The sequence below is a fragment of the Armigeres subalbatus genome, chromosome 3, assembly GCF_024139115.2.
Source record: "Armigeres subalbatus isolate Guangzhou_Male chromosome 3, GZ_Asu_2, whole genome shotgun sequence".
NCBI lineage: Eukaryota > Metazoa > Arthropoda > Insecta > Diptera > Culicidae > Armigeres > Armigeres subalbatus.
This window is the reverse complement of record NC_085141.1, coordinates 111,113,738-111,135,498: the sequence shown is the minus strand read 5'-3', so window position 1 is coordinate 111,135,498 and position 21,761 is coordinate 111,113,738. Positions and strand designations below refer to the sequence as shown.

Below are 21,761 nucleotides of genomic sequence, written 5' to 3'. Positions count from 1 at the left end.
ATCTGAAGATGGCGTTTCTAATCCATTAATCAACAGATACGAATATCTCATTAAGAGATTAATTATTTTGATCTTAGAAGATCATCCGTGCCCACGCATTGAGAAATCTAGCCCTGAGAAGGTAATTTTCAGTAATTTCCTTTTCGTGTTATGTTCATCGTGATGTGATCTGATGCAGCCAATGCAGTTGGCGAGAACGAACTTCAATTGTAAATCAATCCTCGACGATAACCAGTAACTATTCCAAACCTTTGAAAAGCATTCGTGTCGGTATCCTTTTCCGCTGTCCAAAAATGATCGTCCTTGCTTTCGTTTCGATCGGTATGTGTTTAGCCACTTTCTACATCTATGTCAAAATGAAATACCGATTCGCGGACAAAATTCCAACCATCGAACCGATGGTGCCGTTTCTCGGCCATGGGCTTCAGTTTCTGTGGAACAATTCGTACCAGACTTTCGCGATGTTGAATCGGATCTATTCCAATCATAAGAGCTTTCGATTGTTCAAGTTGCAAATGGGGCTGATTCCCGTGCTGTGTCCGATGCATCCCGATTTGATCCATAAGGTGATAACCGATTCGAGCTGCTTGGAGAAGCCGTACCCGTACAAGTTTATGGGCGTGAATTCAGGACTGCTGTCGGCAAAGTGTAGGTTGTAGAGTGTATTTTTTTTTTGTGCGTAAAAGTACGGAAACGGAATCAGAGTAAGAATCGAAATCAGAAACAGAATCAGAATAAGAATCGGAATCGGCATCGAAATAGGAATCTGAATCGGAATCAGAATCGGATTCAGAATCAGAATCAGAATCGGAATTAAAATCGGAATTAAATTAAAATCAGACGCAGCAATTGAATCAAACGCAGAATAAAAATCGAAATCAGAATCTGAATCGCAATCGGAATCAAAATCGGTGGAATCGGAATCGGAATCGGAATCGGAATAGGAACCGGAATCGGAATCGAAATCGGAATAGGAATCAAAATCGGAATCCGAATCGAAATCGGAATTGGAATCAGAATCAAAAACTCAGAACCAGGAAATTAGAATTAAACAATCAGAATTCGAAAATCAGAATCAGAAAATTAGAATCACACAATCAGAATCAGAAAAAAATCAGATTCAGAAAATTAGAAAATCAAAATCAGAATCAAAATCAGAATCAGAAAATCAGAATCAGAATCAGAATAAGAATAAAAATAAGAAACAGAGATCAGAATCAAGGATCAGAATCAGAATAAGAATCATAATCAGAATTGGAATTAAAACTGAAATCAGAAAAAGAATCAGACGCAGAATTAGAGTCGGAATCGGAATCGGAATCGTAATCGGAATCGGAATAGGAATCGGAATCGGAATTGGAATCGGAATTGGAACCGGAATTGGAAATGGAATCGGAATCCGAATTCGAATCGAAATTTGAATCGGAATCGGAATCGAAATCAGAATATCAGAACAAGAAAATCAAAATTAAAATCAGACAATCGGAATCAGAAAATCAGAAAATCAGAATCACAAAATCAATATCACAAAATCCGAATCAGGAAATCAGAATCAGAAAATCAGAATCAGAATCAAAATAAGAATCTGAATCAAAATCTGAATCTGAATCAGAATCAGAATAAGAATCATAATCAGAATCGGAATCAAAACTGAAATCATTAAAAGAATCAGACGCAGAATCAGAGTCGGAATCGGAATCATAATCGGAATCGGAATCGAAATTGGAATCGAAATCGGAATCGAAATCGGAATCGAAATCGGAATCGAAATCGAAATCGAAATCGGAATCGGAATTGGAATCGGAATTGGAATCGAATCGAAATCGGAATCGGAATCAGAAAATCAGAATCAGAGAATCAGAATAAAAAAAATCAGAATCAGAATCAAAATAAGAATCAGGATCAGAATCAAAATCCGAATCTGAATCTGAATCTGAATCAAAATCAGAATCAGAATCATAATCAAAAACAAAATCAGAATCTGAATCTGAATCAAAATCTGAATCAGAATCAGAATCAGGATCAGAATTAGAATCAGACGCAGAATCAGAATCGGAATCGAAATCGGAATCGGAATAGAAATCGGAATCCGAATCGAAATCGGAATTGGAACAAAAATAAAAAAATCAGGACCAGAAAATTAGAATCGTAAGATCAGAATCAGACAATTGGAATCAGAATCAGAAAATCAGAATCAGAAATTCAGAATAAAAAAATCAGAATCAGAATCAAAATAAGAATCAGAATCAGAAAACCAGAAAATCAGAGAAACAGAAAATCAGAATCAGAAAACAAATCAGAATTAGAAAAATAATCAGAATAAAAATAAGAAACAAAATCAGAATAAGAATCATAATCAGAATCGGAATTAAAACTAAAATCAGAAAAAGAATCAGACGCAGAATCAGAAACAGAATCGGAATCGTAATCGAAATCGGAATCGGAATCGAAATCGAAATCGGAAGCGGAATCCAAATCGGAATCGAATTCGGAATCAAAATCGAAAACGGAATCGGAATTGGAATCGAATCGAAATCGGAGTCGGAATCGGAATAAGAATCGAAATCGGAATCAGAAAATCAGAACCACAAAATCAGAATCAGAAAATCAGAATCAGAAAATCAGAACCACAAAATCAATATCAACATTAGAATCAGAATCAGAAAACCAGAGAATCAGAAAATCAGAATCAGAAAACGAATCCGAATAAGAAAAATAATCAGAATCAGAATAAGAATAAAAATAAGAAACAAAATCAGAATCTGAATCTGAATCAAAATCTGAATCAAAATTAAAATCAGAAAAAGAATCAGACGCAGAATCAGAATCAGGATCGGAATAGGAATCGAAATCGAAATCGGAATCGAAATCGAAATCGAAATCGGAATCGGAATTGGAATTGGAATCGCAATCGAAATCGGAATCGGAATCAGAAAATATGAACCAGAAAATCAGAATGAGAAAATCAGAATCAGAAAATCAGAATCAGAAAATCAAAATTAGAATCAAAATAAGAATCAGAATCAGATTCAGAATCATAATCTGAATTTGAATCAGAATCAAAATCTGAATCAGAATAATAATCAAAAACAAAATCAAAATCTGAATCAGAATCAGATTCAGAATCAGAATCAGAATCAAAATCACAATCAGGATCAGAATTAGAATCAGAAGCAGAATCAGAAACGGTATCGAAATCGGAATCGAAATAGTAATCAAAATCAGAATCTGAATCTGAAACTGAATCAGAATCAGAATCATAATCATAATCATAATTAAAATCAAAATCAGAATCAGAAAATCCGAAAATCAGAATCAGAATCAGAATCAAAATAAAAATCAGAATCAGAATCAAAATCAGAATCTGAATCTGAATCAAAATCAGAATCAGAATCAAAATCAGAATCAAAATCAGAATCAAAATCAGAATCAAAATCAGAATCAAAATCAGAATCAAAATCAGAATCAAAATCAGAATCAAAATCAGAATCAAAATCAGAATCTGAATCAGAATTAGAATCTGAATCAGAATCAAAATCAGAAGCATAATCACAGAACCAGAATCAGAATCAGACGCAGAATCAGAGTCGGAATCGGAATCGAAATAGTAATCGGAATCGGAATCGGAATTAAAATCAGAATCGGAATCGGAGTCGGAATCGGAATCCGAATCGAAATCGAAATCAGAAAATAAGCATTAGCATAGCATTAGCATTAGCATTAGCATTGTTACGGTGTAATTCGTAGATTGGACACTAGTGATACTCATGTTTTACTGTTGAGATCCTTATCTAGAATGCTATCAGAAATCAAGAAGGGGAGTGGTCCTTGATTCCAGTTTTAAACAAAAATAACAAAAGCATGAGGATTACTACTCCTGGCCACGCCCATCTTCACCGTAACTAGGGAGAGGAAGGAAGTGTTGATGTAGTACTTACTTAACGAGAGGCCACCGACTTAGCGACACCCTCATAAGTACCACGGAGTTGGATAATGAGGAAGGTAATCGTTGGGTCAGGATTTGCCTGTAGCTGGCAATGTAACCGTGGTAGATCTTATCCCGTAACACACCACGTGAAGGTGTCTACCCAGCATTACGGGTAAGAAATCGAAATCAGAAAATAAGAACCAGAAAATCAGAATTAGAAAATCAGAATCAGACAATCGGAATCAGAAAATCAGAAACAGAAAATCAGAATCAGAATCAAAATCAGAATCAGTAAATCCGAAAATCAGAATCAGAATCAGAATAAGAATCAAAACCAGAATCAGGATCAGAGTCAGTATCAGAATAAGAATCTGAATCTGAATCTGAACCAGAATCTGAATCAGATTCAAAATCAGAAGCAGAATGACAGAACCAGAACCAGAATCAGAATCAGAATTAGAATTAGAATCAGCATCAGAATCAGAATCGAATTTTGAATCGAAATTTGAATCAGAATCGGAATCGGTATCAGAAAATCAAAATCAGAAAATCAGAGAATCAGAATCAGAATTAGAATCAGAATGAGAATCTGAATCACAGAATCAAAATCACAGAATCAGAATTACAAAATCAGAATCACAGAATCAGAATCAGATTCAGAATCAGAATCAATATTATAATGAGAATCAGAATCACAGAATCTGAATTAGAATCAGAATCAAAATCAGATGCACAGAATCAAAATCGGATTCACAGAATCAGAATCGGTTACACGTTCGCCTTATAAGCGGATGGTCATGGGTTCGATTCCCAGCCCCCTCAACAACCCTTCGTCCAGTCATCAACCAGTAGCTGAGACATCATGTTCTCTTCAGATGTGTCGGTAAAGAAGAGATGTATCAATATGCAAGAACAACAATTAGATTACGATAGTGTTAGTAAAAAATAGACGCTGTGCTACTATAAATTAGGGTAGTAGTCAGTATGGTCGGTCAGCTCAGTGATGCCTAACGGGCGAAAGAGCTTAAAAAAATAAATCGAATTAAAAAAAAGAATCAGAATCAGAATCGAAATCAGAATCGAAATCAATATCAGAATCAGAAACAGAATCAGAATCAGAATCAGAATTAAAATCAGAATCAGAATCAGAATCAGAATCAGAATCAGAATCAGAATCAGAGAATCAGAATCAAAATCAGAATTAGAATCAGAATCAGAATCAGAATCACAGAATCAGATGCAACGCCGGAATAAGAATCAGATTCAGAACCAAAATCAAATCAGAATCCAAATCAAAATAACTATCAGAATCAGATTTGGATTCGGAATCGGAATCTGAATCGGAAACGAAATCGGACTCGGAATGGGATCAGAATCGTAATTGAATTCGGAATCAGAATCAGGACAAAACTCAGTTCTACATATCAGAATGTAAACTAAATTAGAATTGAAATAAGAATCTGAATTTGAATTGGAATCAGAATAGGAATCAGATTTAGAAACGGAATCAGAATTGGAATCAAATTCCAAATCAGGATCAGATTAAGATTAAAAATCAAGAATTGGAACCGTAATTGGATTCCGAAATCTTATAATAATCAGAATCAGAACCAATAGCCGAATCAATATCGGAATCTGAATTAAAATATCAGAATTCAAATCAGAGTGAAGAACAGAATCGGAAACTAGATTTGAATTAGCATAAGAATCGGAATCAGAATTAGAAAAAAAAAATTGGAATCAACATCGAGATCGGATGGTATTAAGAATCAAAATTTGACTCGTAATCAGAAAGATAATTGGAATAGGATTTAAAATCCATCACTAAAACCAGATTCGGGATCGAAAAAATAACCAGAATCGAAATCAGAGTCAGATACAAGAACGGAATCTTAAATTAATTCCGAATAAGAATCGGAATCAGAAATAGGAACAGGAAATAGATTCGTATTCAGAAACAGAATCAGAATCGTCCAAAAATTTGCTTGTTTTGATAATAAATTATGGCGTAATTTTATTAACCCTAAGCTCTTCGTCAATAAATGTTCTGAAATTCGTTTTTCACCTCTCAGATGACACCTGGAAGGTACATCGGAAACTTCTGAACCCGGCATTCAACACTCGCATCGTCGGCAGTTTCATTTCGATTTTTAACGACTGCGTGGACGAAATGATAGAAAACATTGAGGGGAAGGCCGCCCCAGGAAGAGCACTCAACATTCTTGATTTTACGACACCCTGTACAATGACCATGGTACTTAGGACGTCAGTTGGTAGTAAGCTGCTGAAACCCGACGAAATCCAAAAAGTCACGGAAAACATGGTTACGTAGGTTCCCAACATGAAACGAAACACATTGGACGCGGGAATGCAAAATGACAACGTTACTCCACCTCTAATCAACGATCTTGAAATTTTAAGTCGATTAAAAATAATCAATTCTTTTTAAAGTTTATTATTATTATTACTTTACTTATTATTACTTTACTTATTATTACTTTACTTTATTGTAATTTTAGTAACGTGGTCGATTTCGTTTTGAAACTGCTATATTTTTATTCAAGTATTAATGAATGCAATATTTCATAAACAGAGTTGTCGGAAGTGTTGGCTTTCGCTTTTTCAACGGAAATCTACACCCAGACATTGTGTATCGCTTCACACGATTTTATCAGCGCGAGATACAATCTCGGAAAATTTGCTACGATCTTATAGATAAGGTAATGTTCCTCTAGCTTCCATATAGCAAATAAAATGTCTAATATGTCGAACCGGATTTTCATCAGACCATCACCGAAAAGCAACAAGAGCTGACCACTGCCAAGGACAAGCAGGAATTGAATGACAACTCGGGCAATTCAGACCACTTTGTGAACGACGAAAAGAATAAACCCCAGATATTCATCGAAAAGCTTTTGATGATGTCTCTGCCCGATGGTAAGCCTTTCTCGCACAAGGAGATCTGCGAGCATGTCTACACGTTAGCTGCTGCAGGCAGCGAAACTTCGGCCACCCAAGCAGCCCACGCTCTCCTATATTTGGCAATGCACCCAGAAATCCAAATGAGAGCTGTTCAGGAAATCAAAGAACTGCTTCCCACTGCGGAGTGCAAGATCACTCCAGAAGTCGTCGGGAACATGGTCTACATGGAGCGGATCATCAAGGAGGCACAGCGTCTCGCTCCGGTGATACCCACTCTCGCCCGGCAGGCCATGACGGACCTCCAACTGGACGCGTTTGCAATTCCGAAAGGAACGTACTTCATCTTGAACCTTTTTGTCCTGCACCACATGAAAGAGTACTGGGGTGAGGATGCAGAAATGTTCAATCCTGATCGTTTCCTTCCCGAAAATAGTGAGAACCGACATGCATTTGCCTTTCTTCCGTTCAGCGATGGTAATCGAGGATGTATTGGTAAACATGTTGAATTATTTTTTTTGTATAGAAGGCATTACACATTTTGGAATATTTTTTTAGGAAAACGGTATGCGATGACGAGCATGAAGATAATTGTGGCGGAAGTACTGCGAAACTTTATCATAACCACCGATTTGAAGTATGAAGAAATCGAGTTTAAATTCAAGTTATCGCTCCACCTAGTTGGTCCACATCGTACCTTCGTTGAACCACGGAAGTTGTACGGACCGTGATGGATTGTAGGACTTTTCTAATTTCTTGTATCTAGTTATTGTGCCTAAAATTTATTTCAATATATCTAATGTAACACAAAGTAAAATGGGTGGGTAACATTAGTCTATGGCTTAAATCCACACGATAGATTCTTGTTTAATCGAACACTTTTCTATTGTAAAATTCTCGACTCACTGACATTCACCAATGAGATGACGCTTGAACTATCATATGGGTCATTTAAGAAAACAATGTTAACGTCGTCTAGGGAATTATAATGTGCTAAGCTCCTTGTTGCGACAGGTAATGATTGTTTCGGACAATCCAAAGAGCGAACTCGTTTTTGGGTTGTGGAGTTGCTTTTAGCTGCAAAATATATTGTTTCAATTAGTATTAAGTTCAAACATAGTTCGTAAGTTCAATTTTGCATGAATAGGAAATTTTACAATTTAGTTCATAATTTGCATGATTTAGTTATAAGTAGGATAACAAATTGAGTGTTTAGCTTACATTTTTAGTCCCTTTTATGTGTGAATCCTGTCCAACAAACATTAATTATCAAAAATCTATAAAATAATCACTTGTATTGACGGTCTCAACTTTGTGTACTACGTGTGTCTCGTTTGCTATCTGTTTTGTACTGTATTAGGTGGACTGAAATGATCGGCTACGAAGTCATCGGTGCGGTTGTTTTTTGTTCGTTCCTCACAGTTGGCAGTAGGTACACGGGAGAAATTATTCAGACGATAGGGCGCCGTCCTGAACAATCCCCGACCCGTATTGCTCCGTGTCCTCTCGAGCATTACCAGCAACATCTAGGACGGCTAGTTTCGCCACCGGTCGTCGAAGTACACCAGTTGCTGTCTGCACGTTTGCGCTGCGACATCTGCCATCTCGTCCTGGGAACACGCGTAGAACTTGTTCCCTTATCCATCCGTTACGGACTCGATCGTCCACGATGACCACCAGATCACCGGCAGAGACCGGCTTGGTATCTACGAACCACTTGGTCCGTTTGGTGATGGTGGGTAGATACTCCTTCACCCAGCGCGTCCAGAATTGGTCCAAGAGTCGTTGACACAGGAACCAGCTGGTGTGCAGAGCCTGCCTATCGTCCACAAGCTGGGTTGAAGGCTGATTCACCCCGCTAGTACTAAGCAGGAGGAAACAGTTCGGAGTAAGTGCCGCATGCTCCGAAGTCTGGAGCGGCATGTATGTCAACGGCCTCGAATTTATCATCGACTCAGCTTCAACTAGTAGCGTGACCAGCACTTCCTCGCTAGGTTTGCGCTCGACCGATAGCGAAGCCAATGCACACTTTACCGACCGAACCATGCGTTCCCAAGACCCCCCCATATGCGGCGCAGCTGGAGGATTGAAGCGCCAATGGGTGACGGTATTGGTGAAAGTTGATGCCAAACCTTGGTTGATTGCTTTCACTTGCTCCCTTAACTCGCCGCTGACTCCAACGAAGTTAGTACCCCGATCACTGTAGATTTCCGAAGGTGCCCCCCTCCGTGCTATGAACCGCCGTAAAGCCATCTTGCAGCACTCCGTTGACAAGCTGGTGACGACCTCGAGATGGATCGCCCTGATTGTCAGACAGGTGAAGAGGGCGACCCATCGCTTCACTTCACGACGACCTTGGACGACCAACAGCGGGCCGAAGTAATCCACTTCGACGAAGCTGAACGGCCTGATGCGAGGAGTGAATCATGCTTCCGGTAGCGGTACCATTCTTGGAACTGCAGGTTTCGCTTTGTAGACCTTGCACCACGTACAAGTTTTGCTGATCTTCCTGAATGCTGCTCTCATCTCCGACAGGTGATATTTTTGCCGCATTTCATTCACTGCTGTCTCTCCGTTGGAATGCTTGTACCGCCGGTGGTACGAATCGACGATGAGCCGAGTAACGTAATGGTTCTTCGGCAGCACAGAAGGATACTTGAAGTCGTAGGGCGCATCCGCAAAACCGTCGATCCGTCCCTCCATTCTGACTACACCTCGATTGTCCAGGAAAGGAGACAGTTTGTACAGCTTGCTTGTACTTTCGAGTCGCTGACGCTGGTCCTCCGGTAGCGACTGGTTGTTCTGCATCGTAATCACCTCATCTGCAAAAGCTTCGAACTGGGCCTGCTTGATAATGGTCTCTTCTGCCGGCTGAAGCTCTTCACGAGTAAGGATGGATGTAACGTCGGATTGTTCTTTACGCCGCTTTCGCTTCAGCTGATCGATGAATCGATGAACATAGGCAACGGCACGCAGACAACGCTCCCACTTGGAAAAGCGGCAGAACTGCACCACTTGTTCTCTTCGGAGTTCTCGATGTACGTGGATGGGTTTCAGTTCCTCTGTAGTTGGAATAGATTGCGCGTTCTGTTTTGGCCACAGGTTTGGAGGATCGTACAGGAAGTCTTCTCCACAGAACCAGCGATGACTGTTGCTGATCTTTCCACTTTGTGGCGTCATCCGCCACATTCAGATGCGAGGGAACGTAGTGCCATTCGTCGACCTTTGAAGTGTCTAAAATCTCAGATACGCGGTACGCCACAAACTGGCGATATCTCCGGTGGTCCGAGCGTATCCATGAGAGAACAGTGGAGAAATCACCCCAGAAGAATCGTTGTTCGATTTGCAGTGTGTGGTTTTCCGCTACAGACTTCGCTAATCTGGCTCCGAGCAACGCAGCCTGGAGCTCAAGACGGGGAACTGACAGTAATTTCAGTGGCGCAACTTTCGTCTTCGATGATACCAGAGCGCAACGAACTTGGGACTGATCTACAATCCTGAAGAAGGCGGTTGCTACGTACGCATCTTCACTCGCATCTACAAAAATGTGTAGCTGCAAAGATTTGTAGCTTTCCGGTAGATATTCTGGGAAGTAGTACCGTGATATGCGAATTGTGTCAAGCTGTCCTAATAGCTTAATCCACCGCCGCCATAGTTTGAGCAGATCTTCGTTGATTTTGTCGTCCCACCCGATTTTAACTCGCCACGTCTTCTGAACGAGGATTTTTCCGTGAACCACGACAAGCGACACCAGACCAAGTGGATCAAAAATGCTCATGACCACTTGGAGGAGCTGCCGTTTCGTTGGAACAATTTCTCCGTGAAGTAGGGGCATCAGTTGTTCGCGGAAAAGTCCGCGGAATCCAAATTCGTCTGATTCGGGAAACCAGCTCATCCCGAGTACGCGTTCCGAAACTGCAGCTGTATGCGTCTTGAAGCTCTTCGCAGATTCTTCAGCTGAATCCCCAACCCGTGAAAGCACCTCTCTGGAGTTGGACATCCAGTTCCGAATGTGGAACCCAGCCTTAGCGTGGACTGTTTTCACTTGCAGCGCCAGGTCTGCTGCTTCCTCGACGGTGTCCCGACTATCCAAATAGTCGTCCACGTAGTGATTGTGGACGATTGCTGCGGCAGCCTCGGGAAATTCGGACTCAAACTCCTTCGCATTTTGGTTTTTGATGAACTGTGCAGCGGAGGGCGAACAAGTTACACCAAAAGTGGCAACGTCCATGACGTAAATCTCGAAGTCTTTGCAGGGGTCGCTTCGAAACAGGAACCGTTGTGCCTGTCGATCTTCGGGTCTGATCAGAAACTGGTGGAACATTTCTTTTATATCGCCACAGATTGCAACCTGGCGTTGGCGGTATTTGGAGAGTACTGACGGAAGGGAGGATAATAGATCGGGTCCCGGAAGCAAGGCGGAGTTGAGGGACTGACCTTGGACGGTAGCTGCCGCATCCCAAACTATGCGAACTTTTCCTGGCTTTTTGGGGTGTACGGCTACCGCAATCGGAAGATACCACACTTTCCTGTGATTCGAACAGTGAATCTCTTCTTGCGTAATCTTATGCGCGTAGCCTTTCTCCACGTACTCGACTATCCGCTGCTTCAAGTTCTCGAAAAGTTCGGGTTTCTGCCGTAAACGACGCTCCAGTGATTTCAGCCGACTCTCTGCCATAGGCTTGCTGTCTAGAAAATCGATATGATCGTTTTTCCAGAGCAGTCCTGCCTGGAATCGTCCGGATGGCAGCCGTGAAGTCGTTTCTTCGAGGATCTTTCTGGAACGCATTTCGTCGGATCCTTCCAACAAAGGAGCTACAGCGACTCCAACGTGCTCTACCGAGAAAACTCCTTCACAAGGCCGTGCAACACATCGTCAGGGTTTCGAGCTTCCTTGTACAGATGAAACTGACACTACTGCGTCGAGGAACTTTCATCCGGAATAGGGCCGTACACCGTCCAATCAAGTCTGGTTTTCGCCGCTGCTGGTTCTCCGGCTCTACCTTCGCGGACTTTGAGGGGAATCTTCAGGTGAGTGTTGTCCAAACCGATCAGGATAGTTGGAGTGGCGTTGCGATATCCGTGAACGGGTAGACCACGGAGGTGCGGAAACTGTTGAGCTAGTTGATCGAACGGCAAACTTTGCTGAGGAAGACACAGTTTTTCCACGGTATGAGCTGCTGCAATAACGTGTCGTTTCTGAGCTCCACGCCCAGAGATTTCAAGACGAATCAGCTGCGAACTGTCCTCACAGCGTTCAACATCGCTGGTCCACTGCAAGTAAAGCGGGTGGACTTCACCTTTCAATCCCAACTCACGAGCAATTCGGACATCGACCAACGTAGACGAAGACCCTTCGTCCAAAAACGCAAACGTGTGGACAGATCGATCGTTGCCGAACAGCGTCACTGGTACTATACGAAAGAGCGTGGATACTTTCAGAGCGGTGTGAACGTTGACGGTTTCCGTCGCTGTTGGCTGCTTTGCTGGGACTGCTGACTGTGGCTTGCCTGGGTGCAAAAGCTTGTGGTGCCGCTCTTCACATCCTTCCATTCCGCACGATGTTGCCTTGCACGGAAACTTTCCATGTGCTGTCAGGCATCGTCTGCATAGGTAATGCTCCTGAACGCGCTTCCAATGTTCCTCCAGGTTGCACTTCTTGAAGTCGTCGCAGTCTCGCACCTTGTGTCCCTGTTTCCCACTAATTTGGCACGGTTTTGGTTGGTACTGTTTACCTCCAGAATTGTTTGGAGGATTCCGTTTACCAACGTTGTCCACCGGATTGCCAGATGCATGGCTGTTCACATACAGCTTCTCTTTTCCCTTTCCTTTGTCTGAGCCGACTCGAGCTTCTGTAGATGGTTGGTAGGGAGCGACGTCACTTGCGCCATGTAATTACCAAATGTGCCAAGGTCGACTGCAGGGCACTTTTGTTTGAAAAGCGCCCAATCCAGCTTGATGTTCGCTGGCAACTTGCTGACTAACTCCTGCAGCAAAGCCGGATTGGAAAAGTGGGCCTCTTGCCCAGATGCACGTAGATGACCGCAAAGGTTTTGGCATGCTAGACCGAACGATATCAGAGACTCCAGCTTGTCCGGTTTTGGGGCTGGAGTAGCGCGTACTTTCTGCAGCAGCGAGTTGATTATTAGATCGGGACGACCGTACAGCGTTTGGAGCGTCGAAACGATCATAGGAACCGATGAGGGCTCCAGCAGTAAACTTCGGACGGCTTCCAGGGCGTTTCCTTTGAGACTCCGCTGCAGACGCATTAAATTCTCTCCGTGAGAAAACCCACATAACTGGGTGGTGTTCTGGAAACAACTCAAGAACAGCGGCCATTCGACAGGATCGCCCGAAAAGATGGGAAGCTCTTTGGGAACGATGTGCCTAGCAGCGAGCTGTTGAGATGTCGGGACACTTATCCACGGTTGAGGAACTGGCGCAGGTGCAGAGGTAGAGTCGAAAGGGAGAAACGCTTGTGGAAACACGTTGGGCACCACTGGATCACTGCTGACAGCAATCGACGACGCAATAGGCACCGTACTGCTTTGAACTGTTTGCACTCGAGTAGACAATGGCAAGCTGGACGACGAAACGGGCGGAAAGTCTGCAATTCGCACGGAGGGGCAGTCGCGGGGCGGACGTGAGGAGTGCTTCTATATGATGGATTGATGGCGAACGCATTGTTTTGGCTAGTTTGGGGGGGGCTTGCATGGTTCGGTCAAGGGGAAGGGAGTGTGCTGAATAAATGACGACAACTTTGGTATGTCGAATGTAGCATTGCTTTGTAATGGTCTTATTTTGGTCGAAATATTATTAGAGCACGTTTGACTCACCGTAGTAATCACCTTCGACGTCACCTGTCTGGTTGGTGTTGATTCGAGGCCGGACGTCTGCTGGGATCGGTTTAAGATCGGTTCCAACACGCTCGCCGCTTGGGTTTGTCCCGCGCCACTTGCCGACGCTGGGTTTGTGGCCGGAATCTCCTGCTGCTGTGTGGAAACCCCGTGGATGGGATTATGTTGGGCTTCACGTAGTACCGGTTCGCTCACCAGTAGCGGACGACCTGCAGGATGCTGGCTTGGCTTGGGCGGACGTAATTGCACTCCGCCGAACTTCCGCTGGATCTCCTCCAAGTCCACTGCGATTCGTCGTTTTGAAATGGGCATCGGTGCATCAGCGAATTCCCAAGTCAGGCTCCAATCCAACGGGTCCTGCGTTTGATTCTCCGGTGGTACATGGGCAACATGATGCTCGCCGATTGTACCCGAAGATTGCCACCGAGACGCATCTTGGTTTAGTGGCTGGCTCGGATTGAGCCCGAAAGAGAGCTCTGCATGCTGCCCTGACTTGGGGGTTGAAACTGCAGCGACTGCCGTTGGTACTAGCGGGATGGGCCTGTGGACTGTGCCTGTCCGAGACGATACACCAGCGGGGATTTCACTGCGCCCGATGCCGGATTGAACGTTGTCGGTAGGCTTGTCCTGAAGCCGTTGATGAACATTTTCGATGCTGGATACAGATCGACGACTGTTGGCTTTACTACCCTCGAGCAGCTCTGCTTGCACCAGCTCGTACTCTTCCCGAGATATTCCTTTTCCTGCCTCGCTTTCTGCTCCGCAGCCTTTTCCTGCAAGCATTTTTCTTCTTGGAGCCGTTGCAAATCAAGCAAAAGCCTGGCTCGAGCAGAAGAGCTTGTCGACCGCCTCGTAGACGAAGTGGGAGGTGGGTGCTCTCGCTGACAGCAACGCGCACATAGAACACTTTCACCACCGGTACACCGACCGATAATTGCACACGCGGAATGAATGAAACGCAAACACTCGATACACTGTGTCGTCTTCTCTCCTCCGACGATCGGTTTACCGCATGAACAATTATAGGTCATTGCGCGCGGCAAACCTAACCTCACTATTTTGACAGGTACTGGTCCTGTTGTTTACGTTTCGGACTTAGAATTTTTTTTTATCCAAATTAAATCTGCATATTGTACAATGTTGAAGACATTCTGTACATTCCGCATTCAAATATTGGTAATTATCGATAAGTTTAGGTAACGAGGCCTTTTCGTGTAGAGTGCTGCACAATGGGGTCCTGTCCGACCCTATCCGGGTCGTAGCTGGTGTGAGGCAAGGATGTATTCTATCACCGTTACTGTTCCTCATCGTAATCGATGAGATTCTGGTAGATGCGATTGACCGTGAACCAAACCGCGGGCTGTTATGGCAGCCTATAACCATGGAGCACCTAAACGACTTCGAATTGGCGGATGACGTTGCACTACTCGCGCAACGGCGCTCTGATATGCAGAGTAAGCTCAACGACCTTGCCGATCGCTCTTACTCGGCAGGTTTAGTCATCAACGTCAACAAAACCAAATCGTTGGATGTAAACACGGTGACTCCTTCCAGTTTCACAGTAGCCGGGCAACCAGTGGAGAATGTTGAAAGCTTCCAATATCTTGGTAGCCAAATGGCGTCAGACGGCGGTACCAAGACCGACATAGGCGCACGGATCAAGAAAGCAAGGGCTGCCTTTGCGAGTTTAAGAAATATCTGGAAAAACAGGCAGATAAGTGAACGCACCAAAATACGAATTTTCAACTCTAACGTGAAATCTGTGCTGTTATACGCTAGCGAAACATGGTGTGTATCAGTGGAGAACACTCAACGGCTGCAGGTGTTCATTAACAGATGCCTGCGGTATATAAGTCGGGCCTGGTGGCCTCACAACTGGATCTCAAACAACGAGCTCCATCGTCGTTGTCACCAGAGGCCGATAGCAACAGAAATTCGGGATCGGAAGTGGGGCTGGGTCGGCCACACTCTACGTAGGGGCGGAAACGAAATCTGTAAGCAAGCATTAGACTGGAACCCAGCGGGACATCGCAGCAGAGGCAGACCCAGAGGCTCATGGCGGCGAAGCCTCAATAAAGAAATAAAAGAAGTCGACCGAAATCTAACCTGGCAACAGGTTAAAGCGATAGCCGGGCATCGCTCAGGATGGAGATCTTTCAAGTCGGCCCTTTGCACCACCGGAGGTGTACAGGATCCATAAGTAAGTTAGGTAATTATCGATCAGAAAATCCAAAGAACCATAGAAGAATCTCAAAATTAAAATAAAGTCGTCTGTAAACAACAGGACCAGTACCTGTCAAAAGTCGTGCGTGACGTCACCGTGCAATGGAGTATATCTGGCCGCCGCCATCGCACTTTCTGGCTACCTCGTGAGCGTTGTTGAAACGGTCGCGGATAAAAATCTAAAAGATTTGTTGCGACAGGTAATGATTGTTTCGGACAATCCAAAGAGCGAACTCGTTTTTGGGTTGTGGAGTTGCTTTTAGCTGCAAAATATATTGTTTCAATTAGTATTAAGTTCAAACATAGTTCGTAAGTTCAATTTTGCATGAATAGGAAATTTTACAATTTAGTTCATAATTTGCATGATTTAGTTATAAGTAGGATAACAAATTGAGTGTTTAGCTTACATTTTTAGTCCCTTTTATGTGTGAATCCTGTCCAACATACATTAATTATCAAAAAATCTATAAAATAATCACTTGTTTTGACGGTCTCAACTTTGTGTACTACGTGTGTCTCGTTTGCTATCTGTTTTGTACTGTATTAGGTGGACTGAAATGATCGGCTACGAAGTCATCGGTGCGGTTGTTTTTTGTTCGTTCCTCACAGTTGGCAGTAGGTACACGGTAGAAATTATTCAGACGATAGGGCGCCGTCCTGAACACTCCTGTTTGGCTTAGAAAACAAATATATAAATAAATGATATTTTAGTTACAAGATAAAGATTGTGGCTGTCGTCGCTGTCCGGAACATCTTTTGCTGTCGAGGATAGGGTGCTAAATGTCAATGAAGGAAAAATACATACGATTTAACAGTTCGGTACCCAACATGTTTCGGACAGCAGAACAAAGGGAACCGTAGCGATAATCTTTATCTTGTAACTAAAATATCTTTTATAGAAATAGATTAAAGAACATTTATTTTCGCCCAGACTCCCATATCACCCCCGATGACAGTATTATGGTATTATAATGTTTGGGCATAAGACGCACATCCTATTCAAGAAAAAAAATTGCGAACTTTCTTGTTCTGCCAAGATGCTTAACTCATCCATAATAAGCTCATTTGTTCTAATTGCAAAGCAGATTGCAGCTGGTAAGCCCATGTTTGTGCACAGCACAGTATGCGTAACCTTTGGAACGAGCTCGGTGATCTAGTGGTTATCGCTTCTGTCTTATAAGCAGAGGGTCGTGGGTTCAATCCCTGCACAGTGTTTTCTAACCCAGGAATTCGTGATCGAAAATGTTTTGGCCATGAAAAGTTGATTTTAGAGTCTCAGTGACTTCGGAGAAAAGTTTCAGTATGTTAAGCTCCATATTCTGGAAAAAAAATTTTTTTGACTAATCCCCCTAAAAGTGAGATGGAAATTCTCTTTCCTCCAATTATGAAGATACATCATTGGTGTCTTCGAAAAAGTTGTAGAAAAAGTTTCTACGAGAAATTTTGCTATATAAACTTTATTTCTATCTGCTATAGAAGTCGAGATATGGGTCGTTATTTATGAACGACCACCAAAAAACAGGTTTTTCACGATACTTTCGTCAATATATTTTTTAGATTTTTCAACTGTTCTACAAAGATCTCCGTCGCGATAAAAAAACATGAACCTTTCGAAGACAGTTTCACCTTATTTTCAATATTGACGAAGTTATTGACGATTTTTTGTTCAAAAATGAGCATTTTGACATTAACTGCATACATGTAGGGGCAAAATGGGGCAGAATTTTATTTAGGTAATTGAAAGTATAACTCATGCTCTCATGGTTGCATTGCAACATATATGTGACATAGCTTGACATAAGTGCCGTATGAACATCTTTTTCTTCTTCTTTCTTCTCTATATAATAAAAATGAAATGGTCTGTGTTCGTATCCGCATAACTCAAAAACGGCTGGATGGATTTTCTTCATTTCTTCAGCAAATATGTTCGTAATCCTTTCCGACGGGTTTATATGATATTTTCTTATGCTAAAATCACGGGTAAAGTTGACTAAACCATGAAAAACTAAAATAAGGAATCGTATGGGCATGCGTAGTTCACAACGCGCATTTTCGCCTACTATGCAGAACAACGTCTGCCGGGTCGACTAGTTATATATAAAAAATAAATTGGTCAAGTATTGTGCATAACTAAGAAACGGCTGGATAGATTTTCTTCATTTCTTCAGCAAATTTGTTTATCAACATGTCCGACGAATTTACAGAATATTTTCTCATGTAAGAATCTCGACCAAAATTGGAAAAAATATGAAAAATTGAAAATAAAATTTGTTTGGAAATATTAAAAAGGTAGATCGCATTCTCGCCTACTGTGCAGGACAACGTTTGCAGGGTCATCTTTAGTCTTTACACTTACGCCAGACCTATGATTTAGCCAAATACAAAATTTTCTAAATGATTATGGATGGATGTTTTACAGAACTGACATGAATTTCAAATTCCGCGGAAAGAATCAACGCGTAATTAAAAAAACATCAAAAAGTCACGTGAAAAGCGACCCCAATGTATTTGGGCAAATTGTATTATTTTAGAATTCACCATACAGCCAGGAATGCTGATGAGAGGAATGCAGTATCGGGTAAATCAGTAATCTTTATTGAATGGAAACTGTGGTTAGCGACGCCTCAAACATCATAAGTTTAAATATAATTTTATGAAAGCAATTCGAAGGTAGGGGTAATGACGGCTTTGGCAGGTTTTGTTCTATTATTGGCAGGGGGGTTTGTTATGACTGATTGTGCTCAAATTTGGCTCAAACATTCTTTGCATATCAAAGAATATTGTGGCCAAATTTCATAAAATTCGGTCGACAAAAACCCCCCTGCCAATAATAGAACAAAACCTGCCAAAGCCGTCTGTTCCCCTACTTGTTTTACCTATTTACTTTTCGAAATATCCCGGAATATTAAAAAGCCGGTTTGCTACGTCTAAAACATCACAATATTGCAAAACAGGTTAACAGAAAAGTGTTCCAAAATTTTTAGTTTATTTCTTTTCATTTAGAATTCTCTGGGAATACCAATATACCGATATATTGGTATTTCTCTGTAAAATATCCGTCGATTCGATAATCATTTTCAAAATTTGGACATTAAAGCAAGACATAGGTCTGGCGTAAGTGTTATTATCATGAACTAGATGACCCGGCAGACGTTGTCTTGCACAGTAGGTGAGAATGCGTGTTGTGATATGCCTATACAAAATACCCATACAAATTCTAATTTGAATTTTTCAATTTTTTTCAGTTTAAGTCGTGACTTTTACATAAGAAAATATTATGTAAGCCCATCGGAAATTGTGATGAAGAAATTTGAACCCAGCCGTTTCTTAGTTATGCGGAATACAGACCAATTCATTTTTTTAATATATAACAAGAAGAAGAATAAAACATATCCATACGGAACTTACGGAAAGCTAAGTCACATATATGTTGCAATGCAACCGTTAGTGCATGAGTTATACGTTCATTCTCCTAATTAAAATTCTGCCCCATTTTGCCCCTACATGTATGCAATTAATGTCAAAATGCTCATTTTTGAACAAAAAATCGTCAATAACTTCGTCAATATTGAAAATAAGGAGAAACTGTCTTCGAAAGGTTCATGTTTTTTATCGCGACGGAGATCTTTGTAGAACATTTGAAAAATCTAAAAAATATATTGACGAAAGTATCGTGAAAAACCTGTTTTTTGGTGGTCGTTCATAAATAACGACCCATATCTCGACTTCTATAGCAGATAGAAATAAAGTTTATATAGCAAAATTTCTCGTAGAAACTTTTTCTACAACTTTTTCGAAGACACCAATGATGTATCTTCATAATTGGAGGAAAGAGAATTTCCATCTCACTTTTAGGGGGATTAGTCAAACAATTTTTTTTTCCAGAATATGGAGCTTAGCATACTGAAACTTTTCTCCGAAGTCACTGAGACTCTAAAATCAACTTCTCATGGCCAAAACATTTTCGATCGCGAATTCCTGGGTTAGAAAACACTGTGGGGTGGTTTTGGGTATAAAACCCCCCCCCAAAGACAAAATTTTTGGAAGAAATTTTTTTTTTCGAAAAAAAAATGTTCAGAAAACCCCCCCCAGACCAATTTTCTGGCTACGCCACTGTGTCTAGTAGTTATGGTTGAATCGACCGAAAAATATTTGATAACCGCAACGTAAACTGTGAAGCTATATCTTACACCGTAATAATGATTCTGACCATATAACATGTTGTTTTTTATTATGCGGGGAGGATTTTTGACAAGTGACTACGTCTGTGTTTTCTGTATTGGGGTACACTTTGCGATTGTGAAAAATCGAAAAGCTTTACGGAAATATGATAGACTTTAAACTTTGATATCTCAGCCGTTTGTTTCTCGATGGATTTTCAACTTTCTTGGGCCATTCGATCATGGAAGAGTCAACGCTTCATATCATGCAGATAATAAAATATTCACTTTCACGAAGCAGCTTTGGCCCGAATTTTGACAGACGTGGCATGATTATTCAAAACATAAAATGGCTTTCTCAGTTTTCTTCTTCACAGATTCTTTCATATGATTGGTTCTGAGAATGGTCACTGCGCTCGAAGAAAACATAATTAAACTTGATTATGTTGTCTTTTGGCGCTGAATGTGTCTCTCAGGGGTCAAATCTACGTAAGTAATTGTTTAAATCATCATATAAGTTAAGAAAATTATTTTGAGCTTTTTAGTGGAATGTCTTCACTTGTCATAAGACGAGTTTGTACAATCCCATTGAATTCCACCACTTAATTGTATCTTGACAGATACGTATTTCGAACTCAACAGTAAGGCCGTCTTCAGTGTCAAGTCGAGTCAAGTACGAGACACTGAAGACGGCCTTACTGTTGAGGTCGAAATACGTATCTGCCAAGATACAGTTAAGTGGTGGAATTCAATGGGATTGTACAAACTCGTTTTATGACAAGCATCATATAAGTGTTCAGTATTACAATAATTTATCAGTTTACAAAATCTAAATAAATACTCACTGACTAACAGGGCCCTCCTTAGCCGTGCGATAAGACGCGCGGCTACAAAGCAATACCATGCTGAGGGTGGCTGGGTTCGATTCCCGGTACCGGTCTAGGCAATTTTCGGATTGGAAATTGTCTCGACTTCCTTGGGCATAAAAGTATCATCGTGTTAGCCTCATGATATACGAATGCAAAAATGGTAACTTGGCTTAAAAATCTCGCAGTTTTCTGTGGAGTGCTTAATGAACACTAAGCTGTGAGGCGGCTCTGTCCCAGTGTGGGGATGTAATGCCAATAAGAAGAAGAAGAAGAAGACTAACAGTTGAGTCAGTTTTCAACGGAATAGGTATGTTACGGAATGAGGGTGACAAAGAAGGCCGATGGCCTTCACCAAAAACATTTTATTAATAATTTTGAAACTCTTATCCAATGTGTTGAAAATATTGATTTATAATTATTTACTATTCAAAATTTGCTAACAGTTTAGCAATCGGTTTTGGTAAATCAACTACTCCCATAAGTGTATCGAAAGCATGAACATCGAACTAAAGTAACTAACATGTTTAGGTCCAATCCATAGTTTGGTTAATTTTTTCGTTTTGATTCAAATCCCACCCAAAACAGACTCGTATTCCGTACACTCGTTTTTTTTATCGATTTCTATTTCGTTATTATTGCAAAAATAACGGAAGAATATCTTTCTCTTTCGTTCTTCATTAATTTTGACGTTTACTGGCCTTGTTGTTTTCTAATTTCTTTGCAGCGAGAAAGAGACAAAGCAGTCCATGCAGTGCCCTATAGATATTGATATTGAGGTCTCTAGTAGTTTTGCAAGCAAAGGCGT

At 41.5% G+C, this 21,761-nt stretch overlaps 2 protein-coding genes across 2 annotated transcripts; one reads left to right on the top strand and one right to left on the bottom strand.

Moving 5' to 3' along the window:
- Window positions 1-293: 293 nt before the first annotated feature.
- Window positions 294-7,810, top strand: LOC134221884 (cytochrome P450 4c21-like). Its single transcript, XM_062701053.1, has 5 exons — window positions 294-648; window positions 6,001-6,256; window positions 6,522-6,648; window positions 6,715-7,342; window positions 7,406-7,810. The coding sequence occupies exons 1-5, from the start codon at window positions 294-296 to the stop codon at window positions 7,576-7,578; spliced, it is 1,539 nt and encodes a 512-aa protein (XP_062557037.1). The 3' UTR covers window positions 7,579-7,810.
- Window positions 7,811-8,293: 483 nt separating this feature from the next.
- Window positions 8,294-11,636, bottom strand: LOC134221883 (uncharacterized). Its single transcript, XM_062701052.1, has 3 exons — window positions 9,987-11,636; window positions 9,333-9,934; window positions 8,294-9,254 (listed from the first exon to the last, which is right to left on the bottom strand). Exons 1-3 carry the CDS (start codon window positions 11,634-11,636, stop codon window positions 8,294-8,296), a joined length of 3,213 nt encoding a protein of 1,070 aa, XP_062557036.1.
- Window positions 11,637-21,761: the final 10,125 nt, after the last annotated feature.